An 18,484-nucleotide genomic window follows, 5' to 3' on the forward strand; every position below is an offset into this window, starting at 1 on the left:
GTGAAAGCAGGAACATCTCTTTCCTTAGGCGCCTTCATTTAGTTGAGAGGCATACTTCAAAGTTTACTTGTCACCCCTTTAATTTCTTTTAACAACAAATGCAAAGTTTGGTATCGATGAAATATGAAAGTAGCACAAATATATTTCACAGAAGATGTAGCCATTACAAAAATAAATAAATAGAGTTCAAGCAGCAATCTCAGCTCATTATACATAGGAAATATTTTTCTGTTTCTCTTTAAAGGGGCATCATCGTCATGAAGTGGATGTAATGATTTCATTATGAGTACCGTATCCATTAAATGTAGCTCTTTTTTTTCCTAGCAAACTTCTGTTGATGTGGTTTGATGCTGATATTTACTCCTCTGAATATATTCCTTGCTCACCATTTTCATAAAACAGTGAGGTAAAGAAATTCCAGCGTACGGCTTCTGGCAAACCATTCATTTTAATTATATGTGGTTATTTATTCATGGGACATGATCAATCACCTCAGTCCCATCAGTTCACTTTTTGACTAAATCACCGAGTATTTTTAAAGAGAAGAATAGCAGTAGCAAGGACAATACCTCCAGAATGCAGTTTCAGAAGAGTATTCCTGAGATGATACATGAAGTAAGTGTTATTCAATTTTAGGAAAAAATGATAAATATGAGCACACATCATGGAGAAAACTTACCATGCTTATTTGCATGAAAAATTAAGGTCACTTTTGCTGTTATTTAAGCATCTATAGCAGCAAGCCATTACTGCTTGTATTTAAAGTAATGTATATGAGTAATATCAAAACATACTTCATTTAAAGAAGAGGCGAATTAATATTGCTTCTGGATCTTCCCAGAGTTTGTACGCTCTGATTTTTCTACGTAACTTTGTAGCAGTGTTCCACATTGCTCTAATTACCAGGCTGCAAGGTCCAAGCGTTCCCAGTCTGACACGTGGCTCTGCAGCGTGGATATCTCGCCACTGACTTAAATGGGGCCATGGCTTTTCCTATGTTCCATGATAATATCAGGTAGGGTAGTCGGAGCTGGTATTTGGTTAAGACTTTAAAGTGCTGTTATTTTTAAAATAATAGTCAGTTTTGGGGGGGGGAGGGGTTGTTGCTATACAGACTGAAATCTCCAGCCTTCTCAGAGGAGGTGGTATACCTTGGTAACAACGGGGCTACGCTGGTTTACAGCTTGTAAACAGAGTACTTACTTAAACTTTCCAGTATGCCATGTTGGTTCGCATGAGTAGAAGCAAGGAAATGGCCTGTTCACCTGCTTTCGCCACAAAGAAGTTTAGGTTTAGGAAAGACTTCTACCTGAATTTGCAGAGTTCTCCCAAATACCGTAGTGTTACTCTGTTAATACACTGCCTTTCATCTCTGGGAGACGGTTGCTCTCTCTTGAATTCTAGTCATCTTGTTGCCCTTCACGTCCTTTTTCATTCTTTACAAAACTTGGTTTCAGGCTGGCCTAAGCTGACTTAGAAATAGCTCTCTTTCTGTTGTCTGGTGAAGTGGGACCTATGATAACTTACATACATCCTGAGTTTATAGAGGAAAGACTATGCCGTTAATGTTACCCATTTATCTCCACATTTCTGCAGGTTTTGGAATGACCACACCAGCAACTGTGGCTGGAAAAGTATTCCTCATTGTTTATGGCCTTTTTGGGTGTGCTGGGACTATTCTTTTCTTCAACCTCTTCTTGGAGCGTATTATCTCTCTCCTGGCTTTTATCATGAAGGCTTGCCATGAGAGACAGCTGCGAAGAAGTGGTCTCCTACCTCCCAGCTTCCGAAGGGGGTCAGCTATCTCTGGGGTGGGCAGCCTCGTCGGGTGGAAGCCATCCGTTTATCATGTGATGCTGATCCTGGGAATTTTTGCTATCACACTTTCTTGCTGTGCCTCAGCAATGTACACAGCAGTGGAAGGATGGAACTACATTGACTCCTTGTACTACTGTTTTGTCACCTTTAGCACCATTGGCTTTGGAGATTTGGTAAGCAGCCAAAATGCTGTATACCAAAATCAGGGATTATACAGATTCGGAAACTTCCTGTTTATATTAATGGGGGTATGTTGCATATACTCTCTTTTTAATGTAATCTCAATTGTAATCAAGCAAGTTTTGAACTGGGTGTTGAAAAAATTTGAATGCAGATGTTGCCCAAAGTGCCATAAATCAAGTGCCCGCCTTGGACGTCGCAATGCCATTACCCCAGGAGCTCGCCTACGTCGACATAACATCTCTATGGAAACTGATGGACAGTACGACAGCGACACCGAAGGGAGGAGGCTTTCTGGAGAGATGATTTCTATGAGGGAGCTCACGGCATCGAATAAAGTCTCTCTGGCCATTTTGCAAAAGCAGTTGTCTGAGACAGCCAATGGCTACCCAAGGAACGTTTGTATCAATACAAGACAAAATGGTTTTTCTGCAGGGGTGGGTGCTCTAGCCATCATGAACAACAGATTGGCAGAAACAAGTGATTCTAGGTAGAGTTTTTGAAGTTTTCTTCTATAAGAAAATGATGCTTTCTTATTGTTTCTTTAATAAAAATAAAATGGTGATTAGGGTGGAATTATCACCATAAACTCCTGGAAAGTCTTAAATTCAGAGAGAGACTTGGTATTCATTGGACGTTTCGCAGTTTGGCTTCCAGGTTTTTTTATGAGTCTTCTCTAATATGCAGTAACATCTTAACCATAATGTTACAGTTTTCCCCATAGGTTGTGTTGGGAAAGACATGGTGCGGAATTTGATGCAATTTTGAAAGAATGGTGTGCATGGCTAAGAGGGTGTCTAAACCAACATACTCGTCTACAGAAAACAGCCTGAACCAAACTCTGGGTTAAAGCGCATTCTGGGAAAGTTCAGTTCCAGATTCAAGCTTGAGGGCTTAGGGCTGGCTAAACCCGTATCTCACAGTTTGGCGAAGGGTGGATCTGGCCCTGAGCTTTGTACTTAATGCTCCTCACCAACTCCTCATGCCAGGCCTGTATATAACATACATGTAGGTGACTGCAATTACACCATCTTTAGGGTGATTGTGCTTCACTTGAATACTACTACTGATTTCAATGGTGGACGATCAAATTGACTTAATTCCCCTGACGATGAATGAAGTTTTTCAGCCAGTCTTGTCTGAAACACTACCTGCTACCTGACTTTTGGAAGTCAGGGAGTTATCAGTTAGAACGACCACGTTAGAACGTGCAAAACTATTCCCACCTGCTGAGTAACTGAAAACAGGCAATTGTCAGCGTCAGTACTGTCCTCATTCAATGCAAAGAAGCCAGTGTTCACCTCTGATGTCAAATATTTGTATTGCCACTAAAATGTAAGTTAAAGGTTTATTTCATTACTTTTACATGAAAGTAAGTTATTAAAGTGAATGCAGGCTCTACTGTCATAAATTTGCATCTTCAGCAATATTACTGCAGAGGTTCATGCACGTATTTTCTTTGCAGTTCTTGGTGGCCCCCAGCACGGTACTTGTTTTCAACAAATCTGGTAGTGAAGCTTACAGGAAAGAGCATTGCTTCAGAGCTCCCCCAGAAGCCAACTTCTTCCCAAACGTTGATAGTAAATCATAAATTTGCCCATGCTACTGTGTTAACTCGTATCTACCCTGTGTTAGCCCAGACTGCTTAAGAACCAGAAGACATCTTCAAGTATAGCTGGTCTAAGTTTCTAGTTTATGACAAATGACTGCAGAGGAATTTCTGCAAATCTCTTTCAGAAATATTTGCAAAGCTCTAGGTCATTTCCCTAAACTCTCCATACTATGCTACTCCTTTAATGCTGTGAAGGTAGTAAAAAGCCTTTGGCTGATTTCAGTAAGAAACACAGTCCAAGCTTGAAGTCTGAGAAACCATGGTGGCCTATTCTTGAAGTGCTTGGCTAATTAGAGGCAAGGTCATGACTAGTAGGTGGACTGCTGACTAAACTGAAAAGCTGGAATATTGGAAAGGTTTGAAAATATTTCCGTGAAGTTTCATACAGATATTTTGCTACTTTGTTTTGCATGGGTTTGGGGTCTCCACCATTTTGCTTTTCTTTAAATTTGTAGGAGTGCAAAATGTTTTGGAATTTAACCGTGGAAGATTAACTTTTCATTCGACAGCCTGAGGTTTTGCACACCTGAGACTGCCAGCTGAAGTATAACATAACGATTATATCTTCTGTCTAAAGGAAAAGGAATTGGAGCAGTAGATAAAACATCATACAAGGATCTGCATCATATTGTAAATGCAGTCAGCGCCTTTACCAAGATAGGTGTGGCAAAAAACGCTCAGTAATGCATGTGGTCTGTACGATACAGAATTGTAATTAAGACTACTCAAGAGAAAGCATTCAAGCAGCATTCATCTGACAAGAGCTTCCTTCATGACAGAAAGACCCCCTAAAGAGCACGCGTCTGCATGTGTGCACTCACTGTCTCAAAGTCTACTTTTTAGTAGCCCTCTTCCAGAGGTGGTGGAGAAGTAGGTAAAGGTCAAACCGGTGGGGATCCTAAATTAAACTCTACTGAAGGTTTAGTTTGAACTGGATCTATAGGTCTAGGCCCTGATCTGCGAAAGACTCACAAGACTGAGCGCAAAGACTCAGTTCAGGAAGGCTGCTTCCAGAGCTGCAGGGACTGTCTTTGGAAACAGACAGCAGAGGCAGGACACTGAAAGAACTGAAGATGTTCCTCTTCCCTCCCGGATTACCCCAAGGGGTAAAGCTATTTATTATTATTTATTATAATAAATTATTATTATTATTATTATTATTAGACAGGCTCCATCCCGGAGGACTTAGAGTTTAAATAGATAGGACTCCAAAACACAGCAGAATTACTTAGGTTCTGTAGCTAGGTACTTAGGTTTATTCATTTCACTCATAAAAACAAGTTAGAATATGTTAACATCCTGTGTTCTCAAGAACTATATTTTTGTGATAACATTTGCAAAATAGGGGGATTTATTTTTTCAGTAAGATTTTTTAAAGGATAACTATTATAACTATCCTTACGGACTTATTTAAATATTTGTAAATTGTTTTCAAACTACCTATATTCCTGTGTGCAACATGTGATGAAGTAATATGAAACTGTACATACCTCTGCTGCTATTTCTGTGCTTTTTCTGAGTCAATACCAAGGCAGACAGTCTACTGCAACATGATTTAAATACTTCTGCTTTTTTTTGTCTTCATCTGATCTGGATTGTAGACTGGATCCAAGGCAGCAGCATGGCAAGACCCTTTGCAGTTCCTGTTGACTTCAGTGGGAGCTGGACTGGCTCCCAGAGCCGGGTTCCCCAACGGATTTGGGCATCTGGTTGCTACTCTATGCACTTATGTCTGACATTTCATCACTCCCAAAATCCTTGAAAACCTCCATTCTGCTGCTTCTTAACCTCAGAGGCGCGCAAAAAAAGTACATGCCCGGATTTCTACCCGTGAAGTCGGCTCGATGCCCCTGTTTCTTGCAGTGCAAATATCCCCAAATGCTGACACCCCTCAGTCATGTGGACCCCATCTCATACATAAGCCCATAAAAATTCACAGAGCCATCTAGCTCAGCAAGCCCAATTTATTGTGGGTTTCAGAGCATGCTACTGAATTGGGTCTCACTGGAGAGCTTCTGACGAGGAGTGACTTTACAGTTCCCTCCTCTTCATATTCAGTAGCCAAAGTATTTTTCAGGGACACATGAAAACCAACTCAAAATCCCTATTTACCTGTCTAATAGCACAGCCTGGGCACCCGTCACCTGTGTGCTCGAGTACAGTAGCCAAGAGGAAATAGGAGATTCTGGGAATCAGTCTTTCTCAGTCCCTCCTGCCCTTTCTTTAGCTTTCTTCTAGCAAATTCAGTGAGAAGTTGCCATGTTTGGGCACCTAATTCTTCCTTTTTATTGTGTATGGTCCAGCGCGGGATTCCCCAGCTGGCAGCTGGCTCCATTTGTGAATCAAACCCTAAACATGCACCCGTTGCATCAAATGCAATTCCTGCTGGTATTTCATTTTCACAGACAAAGCAAATATCTGCAGTACCTGGACACAGGCTGAAGCACAAGAAATGCAGAAGGAAACTGAAGGAACAGAGTGGGAAAAGGAAAGCACGCTGCACTAGATTGCACTTTCTTTGCAGGTAACTTGGGCGTTATATTACCTTCTCAATACGTTTTTTTTTTTCCCCAAGGTTTTGTTTTTGGACAGCCTTGTAAAACTAATTTTCATTTTAAAAATGCAAATAACTTAGGATCAAAAAGTTCCCCTTCTGTGATATACCTCCCTCTGCATCATGGTGCAAAATAGCAGCAGTGACTCCTAGCGGATCCAGCCCCAGCCATCACAGTTGTCTGATGAGCAGTTATACAGGCAGCACAGGATGGGTAACTCAGATCCTGTGCTCCAAATTAGTCTTTTGTTATTTGAGCCTGAGAAGAACATTCGTGAACAGCAGAGAGCTACAGGACTTAGGACTTCCTTGGAGCCAGCGCCTAATGAGAGAAAAGACTGCACAGGCAGGAGCTGCTCAGACCTCTGGCAAGAAGGGAGGAAAGACTGTATTGTCCTGACCCATGCACTAGTATCTTGAGGATGAGAATTAAAATGTAAGTGTAAAATAACAAGGGACAAAGATGAAATTCAATTGAAGTCTTTTCTTTCTCCTGGAGAACTGCTCAGAATAGAGCACTTAACAAAAACCAGCTTTTTGTGAAACTTGTAGTGTCTCCTTGCTTCAGATAGCTTTAAAAAGTCACTAAATTTACTTCCTGCTATTTGACTTTCCATGTGTGTGCCAAACAAAGTTTAGAGTCACGCTGACATCATTAGATTAGGTTTGGGTATTTTTCCCCATCTGAAAATACACTTCAAGATTTGTGCAAAAAATTCAGATTGCCTTTTATCTCCTTAAAATGTACAACATGTCCTTCAGACAATATAACTGTTCAAAGAAGTAATCTCATGGATCTCAGTAACAAATACAAGTTTCTGAAGGACAAGGCTCTAGTTTGCCTGTCTCCCTCTAGAAGAAGCATTTCATAAGTAACTGCCGTTAATGGGAACAAAAATTACCAGTGTGCTTCAGGAGGTAATTGGGGCAGTGCAGCAGAAGACAGAACTAAAGTGGAAACAAGAAAGTCTGTTATGAAGGATATTTGTGCCTCTGCAATGTGCATGCTAATTGATAACCTAATTGCCAACGTTTTGCAGATAGATTTATTGGGGAAAAACAGGAGAGGTATAAGAATCATGGTAAAGCCTTTGGTGACCGCCCCATCGCTCTGATCTGGTTATGCAGAGATGCGTTGTGAAGCCACCTGTTGGTTTAGCATTACTGTCCCAGCACAGCTTTAGGCCTCAAATTTGGCCTTAATTTCTTCTCCTTCTCCCTAGGTTTCTGTAGGTGAAAATCTGGCTATATTAGGACCATTTATGTCTATTTCAGTCATCTTTTCACTTGTTACTGAAAGGAGAGCCTAAGCAACAGCGGAGGCCAAACAGCCAGGCATATGGTACAGGCCGGATATAGGCCTGATTGCTTATGGGGGGCAAATTCATCATTATGCAGAAATTACCTGTAGCACTGAGACCATTCTCACTTGTTTGTGTTTTCATAACTTTTTAACTTGAAAAACATTCAGTGATTAATTATTCTGATGAACGTTCAGACATAGGTTAAACAAAACCATGCTTTGGGTGACGCTGATTGCCAGCCTACAGAAAATCTATGGGTATGGCTCTAATGGCTCCTGCTCTAATTGGATTACTAATGTGCCTTTCCAATCCAACAGACATATTCAATGCCATATTGAAATACAATTAATGTTATGTTACATAATGAATTCAGTTAGGGCTTATTAATATTTGACTTAAAAAAAAAAACTAATGAAGTGTGAACGGCACATTTTACAACTAACAAGCCATTTATTTTTTGTGAATGCTTCCACATTTGAGCTTACATTCTGGTTTTGTGACTATTCATACTAGGAAAAAAGAAGCATTACATTATCTATGGAAAAAGCATGAAAATATGGCCAATTCTACTGAGGTTTGACTCGCAGGATATGCATATTAACATATGCACAGTAAATGGTTCATTAGGCATCATAAATATACTATGTAGCAATGGCACAGAGAACATACCACTTCCAATCTACACGGCCGCAGTCAGAAGGCAGCTACCAAGACAGACGCATGCCTTTTTTCTTACTCTTCTTATTTACTAAATGGTTAACTTCCACCCTTTGATTAGAATATACCTTTAGGCCAGAAAAAGGTGCCATTTCCAGAAGTATTACATAACCAAAAAGAGGTCTAGGGTCAAACCAAAACTCACGTTCTCAGCTCTCAGGAAATGAAATGGTGTGGTTTTCCTTTGAAGGAGTAATGGACATGTAGGATATAGCAAACCTGCAGTCTTCCTATCTATTATATTAATTCTTTCCTTGGGAAAGGAAAGGTACTGTAATTATGGATACAGTTTATAGCGCAGTACCCAGCCGTTTAGCAATGTAGTCTGAGAAAGAAAATATAGACTTCTATCAAGGTATAACAAGAAGGAGGCCTTCTACCATCTGTTGATCCCCTTCCATTTCCAAAGCCTCCAGATATTCACACTTCTGGTGTTTCTGCTGTCTGTATTATGATGATTTCATAACACAGTTGTCCCCAAAGGAACAAAAAGTGTGAGGAACGGGAAAGACTCAAAAGCATTTTACAGTACATCCAGCAAAAACGAAAGACCTGTTTTGCTTTAGATAGATGCATGGGCATTATGCTCGTGTCGTAAAATGATGAGAAAACACCCGTAGCACTCGAGTTGCAGCACAGGCTCATCTACCTCATGTGAAATATTAAGAAAATTATTTAGTAGGGTATGAAGGGCAGAGAGAAAGATCACACGCTTACATTTACTGTCTGTGCTACATTCAAGACGTGAACACTGTCAGGGTCTGATTTGCACATCTGTCACCATGCATACGACTATAAAAGCAGCCACGCTGATATATTACAATGATGGGCATTACTTAGGTGCGCTGTAAGCCGAGATTTCCATACCCAGGTTCCACCGCAGTCCCCGTGCCCCTGTCATGCCTTGACTAGCCAGCTCACAAGCCTAGACCAAGCACCAGGAAACCCTGGGCATGGCGATTTAGGTGGATTTTAAATTGCACAAGTCTTAGTCCATGTATTTTCAGGATTAGGCCCTACAGCAACTGATGCTTTATCAGGTCTTCTAAGAAATACAAATATGATGTTCCCATAATCTCTTTGTACTTCACAGACTGTAAGATTACTTCTTAAAGCCAATGAGCCAATGCAAAATAAATGCTTTTATAATACAGAGTAAATAAATTGAAAAGAATCACTGATACCTCTGACAGCATGCAATTCTAACACCAAGTATTTGCTTGATGGCTATCATTTCCTAGCTTTTATATTATTGAATCAATTATACTCCCTGCAAGTAAAGTATGTCCAGAAAATGTTTGGTTACAGTAACATACGGAGGCTGAACAGGCAATGCAAGGCTTCAGCTTTAATTTTACTGTAAAACGTCAGTATCTGAAAGCAGAACATCTGAAAAAATGTTATTTTATAATGGAGACATTGTTTATTTACAAAAATAAGTAATGCTATCGCTTTCAATATACAGACACGCTCACTTTTAACGCACTAGAATCCTACCTTGTTGTAAACTCCCTGCAAAAATATTAGTTACAAATTTCAAGCCAACTTAGAAAGACTTGAATTATATAAAAATTTATCTGCTCAAAAGTATTTCTGTCTAATTCTAATTTCTTTTTAAAGGGCACACCTTGGTACAAATCTTTACCTGAGCTAGCATTATTATCTCCCATTATGAATATCAGAAGAATGTTACTTCTGCAGTTAGGTTTACTACTTTTCCTACTTCTTTACTTTGCATTTCAATAAGTATGAGTTAAAAAAGGAATGACCAGTTCTGTGCTCGTTTCTAGTTGGTATAGCTTTCTCCTCTGCATACATTGCAGGCTGCTGAAATACTGACTTGACCAGCAAATGTTCCCAGATATGCTTAGGAGAAACCAGGCTCTTTTCTGAATACTTTTTGTTTAAAAAAGTTTAATTTAAAAGAATTTAAATTATGATGTGATTGTTGGAATTAGTAGACTGAAGATATTTTTGGCACCAATAGAAATACTTTACATTAATTCAGTGAATGATACTAGAGACATAGTTTTATATAAAGTCATTACTATTTTATTTGCCATTTTATCTAACTTGTGTAAATTCTTATAAGAAAATTAGAAGGATGTAAAGTCCATTTGGAAAATGCTTTACACCATACATTCATTCCTGTGAAGAGAACTTCTAAAGGGAATAAAATAGAGGACTCTGAACAGCTGTAAACACAATTATATTTACAAACATCCAAAACCTGAATATTTTTACCTGTTTGGCAACTACCAAATAAGGGCATGATAATGCAAGTCCAATGCAGGCGATTAAACTTAAATAATAAAATACCACTTTCCATTAACCACTTCTACAAAGAGATCCGTGTAGAAAGCTGCCGAACCAGGAGTAATTTGCTGACTCGGGATGTACAAATGTATTATTTGTAGACTGGTTCAGCTACTGGAGGTTTAGACTGGGACTTAGGTTATTAAAGCAGCTTGACTAGGTGGCTGTGCCTCAGGGCATGGTTTGCTGTCACCCCAGGCTGCTGCAACTAACTCTAAAGAACATCCTCGTCTTCCTCTGCCTCACCTCAAACTCCTGCCCCTGCCCTTACTTCAGGGCTAGCACCTGTGCAGCCACAGGATGAATTAGTTTAAAAGGGTAGCTGATGAAAAAAAAAAAAAACCCACAAAAACCCTTGTTTAGTCAGCTCATTGAACTAGCTTGTTGTGCAGCAGCAGACTTGACAGACCCAGTGCAAGGGGAAGGAGTTCGTGGCCAGAAACAGCAGCAGGATTTCGCAGTGTCGGCATACAGTCACAGCAGAGCAAAGGCAATGTATACCTACAGCCTCCTTCACCCTGTCTCTGAAACGGGAGAAAAGTAACTTGCTACAAGGTCATCATATGAAAAGTAGTTGAGAAGAACGAGATATTTGATATTCATATTTTCCACTCTTTGTGGGAAGAAAACTGATGCAATTATGGGGAATTTTTATTCAAATCGCCAAGACGTAAAGAACTAGTGAAAGGCAAAAGGAAAAAAGAGACTGAGATTTTATTCAGCCATTATTGAGAAACACAGCAAAATACTATAAATGTTGTAGCCTATTCTAGACTGTTTCTGGCCATCCTTGAACTCTGCTTGTTCCAAAAACTGGAACGTTTTGAGACACAGAGCAGTTGTCAGTTCATTTTACATTCAGCCTCTGCACCAGGAAAGCTGTAGTGCTGGGATCTTACTTTGCTAGTAAAACGGATGGAAAGACTTGTTTTGGCTTTCTCTATGATGACAGCACATATAAATATTGCAAGATGAGTCAGCTACCAAGTCTACTTTTATTTGCTAAGAGGTCTTTGGTTATCTTTAACAGTAAAAATGGAAGGATAGCCTTATCATCATTCATCTACAAAGAAGCAACAAAAGAAGTGGTGCTCCAAACACAAAGTAAGGTGCTAAATTATACAGTTGGGCCCAAAACCTCACAAATATGACACAGAATTACAGTACCTTTACTTTTTAATGCTTAAGTGCACTCTGTGGCAAACCAGAACTATTTCTTGAGGGGAGGCCTCTGCTTCTGGCAGCACTGGGGTGGTAAAGACCTACATTTTCTTCTTCTGTACGAAAGCAAAATATATTCGGGGACACATTTGGTCTGAACAAGACCTACCTGAATAGGATGTGCTGGACTGAGGTGAAAGTAGTTTTAAGCACTCCTGTGGTCCAGGACCGTGGATACTGGTCCAGTCCCCAGTACAAAACAGATCTGCCGGAGGGCTTCTGTATTTTGCAGGGAAAAGCTGAACGTCATGGCAACGTGCAGCAGCCTCTTCTGGCCAAGCCTCTCCAGCGGAGGGGCCAGGAGGGAGCGTGGGATTCATCTCATCGCCATCCACTGATTTGAGGCCAGCGAATGTACTGCCAGTAAACTGGTGCAAATCATCAGCAATGTGGTCATATCCCTGGCTTTTTAATGGGCTAAAAACATCATAAAATATAGATATCATTTTCTATTTTAATGATTAAAAAGGGTGTTGCCCGTTATTCACAGCCTACGCACAAGATGTCATGATTTTCAGTATTCCTGTGCTGATCACTCAATCCATTTGACACCTAACCTTCCGCTGCCTTGCTAATTCTGTCACAAGACCTGCCTTGATGATTACCCAAACATGCCTTGTTATCTCTTGATAGTTTTGAGGAAAAAAAACCAAAAAACAAAAAACCCACCCCCAGATTAATATATCAGAAAAGCAATGCAATACTAAATGAATGAAACAGTAATAATCACACATGCAAAAGCTCTGCGCAAAGCTTTCCCTGTCCATATCAGCCAGCTGCTCTCCTGGCATTAAGAGGAGTTCTAGTTCATGAGACCATAAGCTTTATGTTTAGAGTGCTGGACATTGCTCTGTGAACAGCTGCAGCAGCAAAAATGGCATTTTCTGAGAAAGAAGAGTTTCCACTGTGGTTTCTTCATTGTTGGGAAATTTCTCCTCACCAACAGATTGAAATCAGAGGAAGACGGCAAATCTTACACAAGCACATGCTTATTAAGAGAAACCTGTAACAGGTAAATATGGATGCTAGCCAGGGAACATTACAACATCTGAGAAGAATTTCAGCTGATCCTTGATCAGAAAAAACAACAGTTCTCTGGCCAGAAACAGCCCTGGCAGTTCCAGGTATCCAATTATCAATCTCCGTTTCCAAACAAGTGAAACTGGAAACCTGCCCATTTATTAACTTCCCCCTCAACAAGCCATTCACTCGCTCTTAGAAGAACTTCAGAAAAACCTCTCTCATGTGGACCTCATGAGGAATGAAGTCTTATAAAAGCCTCATGCACTGGAAGTCTTTCACCCCTCAGAGCTCAAATTTGAACAATATTCTAACTGCAAAAGTGACATATCTGGCTAATGTAGAGAAGGAGGTGAAAGCTCTCTTAAAACAGTAGTAATTCCCTTTAGGTTGTGGTTTGATGAATCCCAGTAGTCTGCTGAAATCTGGAAAAATACATAGTGGGATATGAAAACGCCTGCCTGCAAGGATGGTACCTAGAGGCTTCAGGGCTGCCCTTCCAACCTGGCCTTTCTGCAGGCACCACTCATTTTTCCAGGGGGAAAAGCAAATGAACTTTCTCCTTCACCTTACTCAGCAGCTGATTTGACTTAACATAATTCTAAAGACATGAATGACACAGAAATTACGTGATTAAGTAGAAAGAGCTGATAGGTTCTAGGAAGCAAGCGCTGCTCTCAGATGCGCTTGTCTGAATCTGGAATAACTTTGATGAATTCCAGATAACAAATACACTAATTAAATAGACATAATTATTTTTAAATGTCTGCTGGAAGTCAAAAAGAGCTGTGTGAATTTCCTAGCACAACTTCAGTTGCATTTGCTGAGTCAAGAGGTGAAATGAAGAAATACCAATTCCTGTAAATCATTGATTAGAAAGTATATATTTTTTTCTTTCAGAGGATGCTTCCTAGCAAAACATTACACTGAAATAAATTTCAGATTTGAAATCTATTTAAATTCATTACATTTTCTAAAATAATTGTGGGTTGACAGGAACTTTGCCTCCAACACGTACAGTAATTGTGACTGCTTTTGACTAATCACTATTTTTGATGTCAACTCAGGATTTTTCCACTATAAAATCTTTGAATGAAGAGGAGTAAAAGCCATACGTATTAAGCTAATTAAATATGGATCACATTTCTACTGGTATGATATATACAGCTTGCAAAGAAAAATCCATATATATTCTAAGATTCACACCCCTTCATTCACAGAAGTAAGTTTAATGGATCTAGGAGGCAGAAACAGATGAGCCACAGATATATTGCAAAGCGATGCAAAGACACTGACAGAAAATGCATCACTGACAGTTAATGAGTAAATAGAAGAACCTGCTGATTATATTCAGTGAACATTCCTGTGTATTTTTAATGATGTGATGTATGGCTTCTCATGAATTCTGTACACCTGAAAGGGTATCAAATTCCAAATGACATTTGGATTGTTGCAGTTAAGCTACTACAGAGATTTTTGAAATAAACAGAAAAGCGTTGCCTGGAACACGCATGCTAGTACTCTTCTTTTCTGAAGGTGAAAAACAGGAGGCGAGAAAGAAGCACCTCCTAGCAAAGGTGGCCTTTTTAAAATATGCTACTTCAGGATAACGTTGCTGACAGGGGCCGTAAGTGGAGATTGCATCGGGCATCGCCCACCCCGTCTCTTGGGTGCCTGTGCCCCCGGAGGGCTCCCCCTGCTCTCACCTCCCATCCCACCGGCTGGCTGTGCCTTAGTCCTCATGCCAACAGCTCCGATTTTAACTGCAATTTATTTTCTTTCTGGGAGAAAAGTTGCCGCATGTGTAAAGCGTGTTCAATCTCCATTGCATGGTTGGGCAAAGCTGGGAGGACGGTAAGTATTACGACATGCGTGTAATATATATAATTGTTGTATGTTAATGATTGCATCTTACTAATGCTTTGCCTTAGAGTAAAATGGAGAACAGATGGAAACTGTTTGCTCTGTTAACCAGCTATCAGGAACACCCAGTATGTCCCACCCCAAGCATTCATTCAAATCAATAGGATCCTTCTGTCTAAGACATTAAGACAAATCCTGAAAATCTTGGTATTGATTAGACAGATGCTCAAAAAAATTGATCACACTACAAACAGAGAAATGTCACCGCGTTGAATACGGAAGCTTGCTACGCTCGCTAGATAATAGGGAACCAAAGTACAAACCATTTCTGTTCACAAAACTCCAGCCAAAACTTGGATTACTGTCCCCACCTCTTCACCTAATGTAAATAAGCCCCAGAGAGAGAGAGAGAGAGAGAGAGAGAGAGATGATATTGCCAGTATGCTCTTTACAGCACCTAGTTTCCCATATTGCAGCCCGGTGCTGGCATTACGAGCGCTGATCTGACAGCTTTGGCCTGCCAAAGCGGAGACGGGAGTACCTTGCTGGCAAAGAGGACGAGGGCTGAAGAGACACCGCCACCAAACGCTACGCCGGGCAAGGCAGCCCCGGGGGGAAGGGGAGCCGCCGGCTGCCACGCACCTCCTTCACCTCCTGCCACACGGCGCCCGACCCTCACGCCGTGCTACCCGCACCCTGAGGATTTGTAGGGGGGTCTCTCACTTTTCAAATTAGTTAAACTTTCCAGCAAGTTTCCATTTCTTCACACTTCCAACCCGGAAGTCTTCCATCACAGAATCTAGGGGAAAAGGACTGCTAATGTGACATATATGCAGCAACTACGTTGTGACATCATCATATTTACAGAAAAACGTGCTTTTTTGTGTGTGTTTGTGTGTGTACTATTATGCTTTGTACACCACCACATTTCAGAGTGACTGCCCTCGCTGAGCTACTAACGTTACTGAGCGGGGCTTGACCCGCTGACGGCGGGGAGCCAGCCCGACGCTGCCTCAGCGGCGGCGGCGGTTGCAGCGGGCGTTGCCCGCGCGCCGACCGTTGGCGGGCGGGCTCGCTCCCCTCCCCCGCCCCGCTCCGCAGCAGCAGCCGCCGGGCGGGCGGCAGCCGAGGGCGCCTGCCGGGGAGACGGGGGCGGTCGCCAGCCCCAAAATGGCTCCCGGGGCGGCTGTGGTGCCCGGCCCCCCGCGTCCCGCCTTTCCCGCCTCCACCCGAGGAGAAGCGGCCTGGGTTTTAGCCTTGCGGCGCAGCTCGGCGCGTCCCTGCCCTCTCTCCCGGCCTGTAATCCGGGTGGGTGAATGAGGGCGACGGATAACGTGCTGCGCGAGGGCTGCTGCTCAAACGATGAGGAAGTTACGGATGATTCGTTAGAGCTCGTGTAGTATCACTTGGGCTTCAGTGGCGTATTACGTTTTTAATTGTTCCAGTCACCAAGCTTCATTGGGTTGAAATTAATGCTGTTCCGTTTGGCTGAATTGCCTTCTCCCTCTGGTGGAGACGTGATCGCACGGTGAGGGATGTGCCGTCACCTCCCTAGATCCCGCTTGGAAAGTGCGTTTTTGTGCCCTCTTCGAGTAGGTTTGTCAATGCATGGTGAATGTCTGCCCCCCTACCCACACCCCAGCACATAACGTGTAACTGTTTAATCCAGGCAGGAAAATCGCATATACACTAAAATCCTGCTCACCTTATTCATGTAACTAGTTATGTGGGTAGAACTGAGACTATTTCCATGAGTGAGTCAAAAAAAGATTGCACATGAAATAATACTCTTTAAAGATGCCCTAGAAATCATTAAGTCCCTCAACATGCTTTGTATTTGTCTCTTCGTTTCCCTGTAGTTTAACTGGTCACTTAACCCGTTTCCTGCCGCTGCCTAGTTCCAGTTCTGTTCCTGTTACGTAGGCTCCCATTCCCCGCCTAGTGCTTCATTCTCGTAAACACGTTCAAAAGCGTGGCGTGAAATTGTGGCCTGCTGAAACCAGTGACAACGCTTCCCTGTTAACTTCCTCACCGCCCCAATTCTGAAAGGCAATAAAGCCCTAACGGCAGTTTTCAGTAAGCCACGCTGTGCCCCCTTCTTCCCTCCCCAGCTCCCCAAGCAATTCCTTCAAGGCATGAAACGACATCGCTGATGAGATAATAATAATGGAAATCGGTGGCTGCACATCAGGCTGTGATGGCAGGTCCTTGGTCTTTGTGTCCTCCGACTGTCTGGGAGCTTTGTGGGGAGCGGAAGATCTCAGCGCAGCCAAAAGTCACTGTATAGGGAAGAAAAGCTTCCATACGCATGGACGGATGTTCGGCCTTCAGCTAACAAAGCAGCTCCAAAAGGAGATCTGTAGCTTTCGAAAAAGTCCTGGGGAAACTGTGCAGATTGTTCCTCCTCTGTGAGTGAAAGAACAAAACTGGATTTTCAGAAGGTCTTGGCGCTTTTCAAAGCACGGTGGTCCCGGCGAGCCCTTTCCTCTCTCTGCTGCCTCCCCCCAAGCTGTCATCCCACCTCGCCTTTGAAAAGTTTCCATGAAGCTGAAAAAAGGGTACCTCAGTTTTCAAACCCTACAGCTTGTTGTAGTATCAAACCTGAAAGGTATTACTGAATTCTAGGTTTATTAGGATTTTTTCTCAGACGCTTGGAGGCCCAGAGTTATTACAGCTATTGGACATGGTTCAAGCTCCAGCTTTGTAATTACATTTGGTCTGCCTAAAATTTCCCACAGTTGCAAGGGGAAATGGTATTGTTTTTCACGGCCTACTTCAGACTGTCTGGCAGGACTCCCACGTGCTGTTCAATAGTTAACATGTTCCTCTGCAGAGGTGTCAATGCTGCAATATAAAGTGAAGCTGCTCTTGCCTGTCATTTAAGAAAACTTAAATTTGTATCCTGTTAGGATTGCAGGTTTAAAAATTCAAGTGCCAGGAAAGCAAAACACTTAGAGTTTTCAGAGGAAATGAACTCCCACAAGAAACATACAACTTAATTTTGCTGTCAGATGTTCCCACAGACTTCTCTTGAAAGTCAATTGAAGTTGTACCTATACACCTAAAATCAGTTAGCCCTATAAAAGTTAAATTTATATTTAGATCACCACCATCTAGTCATTCCAAACAGTTCATGCAGGAAGTTTTAAAGTTATAATGAGAACCTTTATTTTGGCATGTATTGATATTCGAGTGTTTATTATCGTAGCTATACTGTTGCATTGATTTTATAATGAATTTCTAGTTTTAAGAAAAATAATGAACCAAGATTTGAAATTCTCACATCTATAATCATCAAGTCTAAGCAGTTTAAGTCTTACACTATTAGACGAGCTGACAAGGAAATACCGCGCTGCATAGCCAAGTTCAGTACTTCCACGTGCAGAGAAGTTGTATACGTTAGACCACCTGTTGTTGATTTCTAACAGCTAGAACATGTGAACACAGACTTTCTAAGTTAAGCCTGTACAAAGGCTGTTGTAACAGTGCAAACAGGACTAACGAAGAAAGTGGAATGGATTTAATGGCTTTGTAAGTTATGTGCTTTGGTAAGAGTAGCCATCTAGTTGCTAGAAGTCTCTTTTTTTTCCTGGACCAATTCTTTCAGTATGGTTTGATCTCCTATCATGTATTACACCACGGGGAGGCATTTGCACTAAATGCACCTTGACTCTGGTAGATCGGTAGAAGTGTGCGCCACGTGGCCTGCCGGTCGCTTTGGCACATGAATTCTGTGCTGTTCCTCAGATCTGTTATCTCTTATCAGCCATAGAGACAAACCTCTACAGTCTCTCTCTCCCCCCTAATGCCAGTTGTTCTGCTAGCAGTATAATCCGTAACCCATGCTACCTTGTGCTACAGCACTCTGGCAACACACTC

General features: G+C 41.7%; 1 protein-coding gene across 10 annotated transcripts in view; it reads left to right on the forward strand.

Annotated features, from left to right (window-relative positions):
- KCNK12 (potassium two pore domain channel subfamily K member 12) overlaps positions 1 to 15,196 on the forward strand; it is a 35,364-nt gene extending 20,168 nt beyond the window's left edge. The window contains exons 2-4 of one of the 10 annotated variants that reach the window (XR_011140471.1): positions 1,597 to 2,488; positions 6,016 to 6,134; positions 15,082 to 15,196. Coding sequence is in view for 2 of the 10 variants with exons in the window: in XM_068940063.1 (XP_068796164.1) it covers positions 1,597 to 2,488; positions 5,212 to 5,260 (941 nt within the window). In the remaining 8 variants the exon portion in view is untranslated. Of the gene's footprint in view, positions 1 to 1,596; positions 4,717 to 5,211; positions 14,297 to 15,081 lie in introns of those variants that run through there. The other 9 variants (XR_011140469.1, XR_011140470.1, XR_011140472.1 and 6 more) reach the window with 9 other exon arrangements.
- Positions 15,197 to 18,484: the final 3,288 nt, after the last annotated feature.

Source organism: Struthio camelus, chromosome 3 (assembly GCF_040807025.1).
Source record: "Struthio camelus isolate bStrCam1 chromosome 3, bStrCam1.hap1, whole genome shotgun sequence".
In the NCBI taxonomy this organism is placed as follows: Eukaryota; Metazoa; Chordata; class Aves; order Struthioniformes; family Struthionidae; genus Struthio; species Struthio camelus.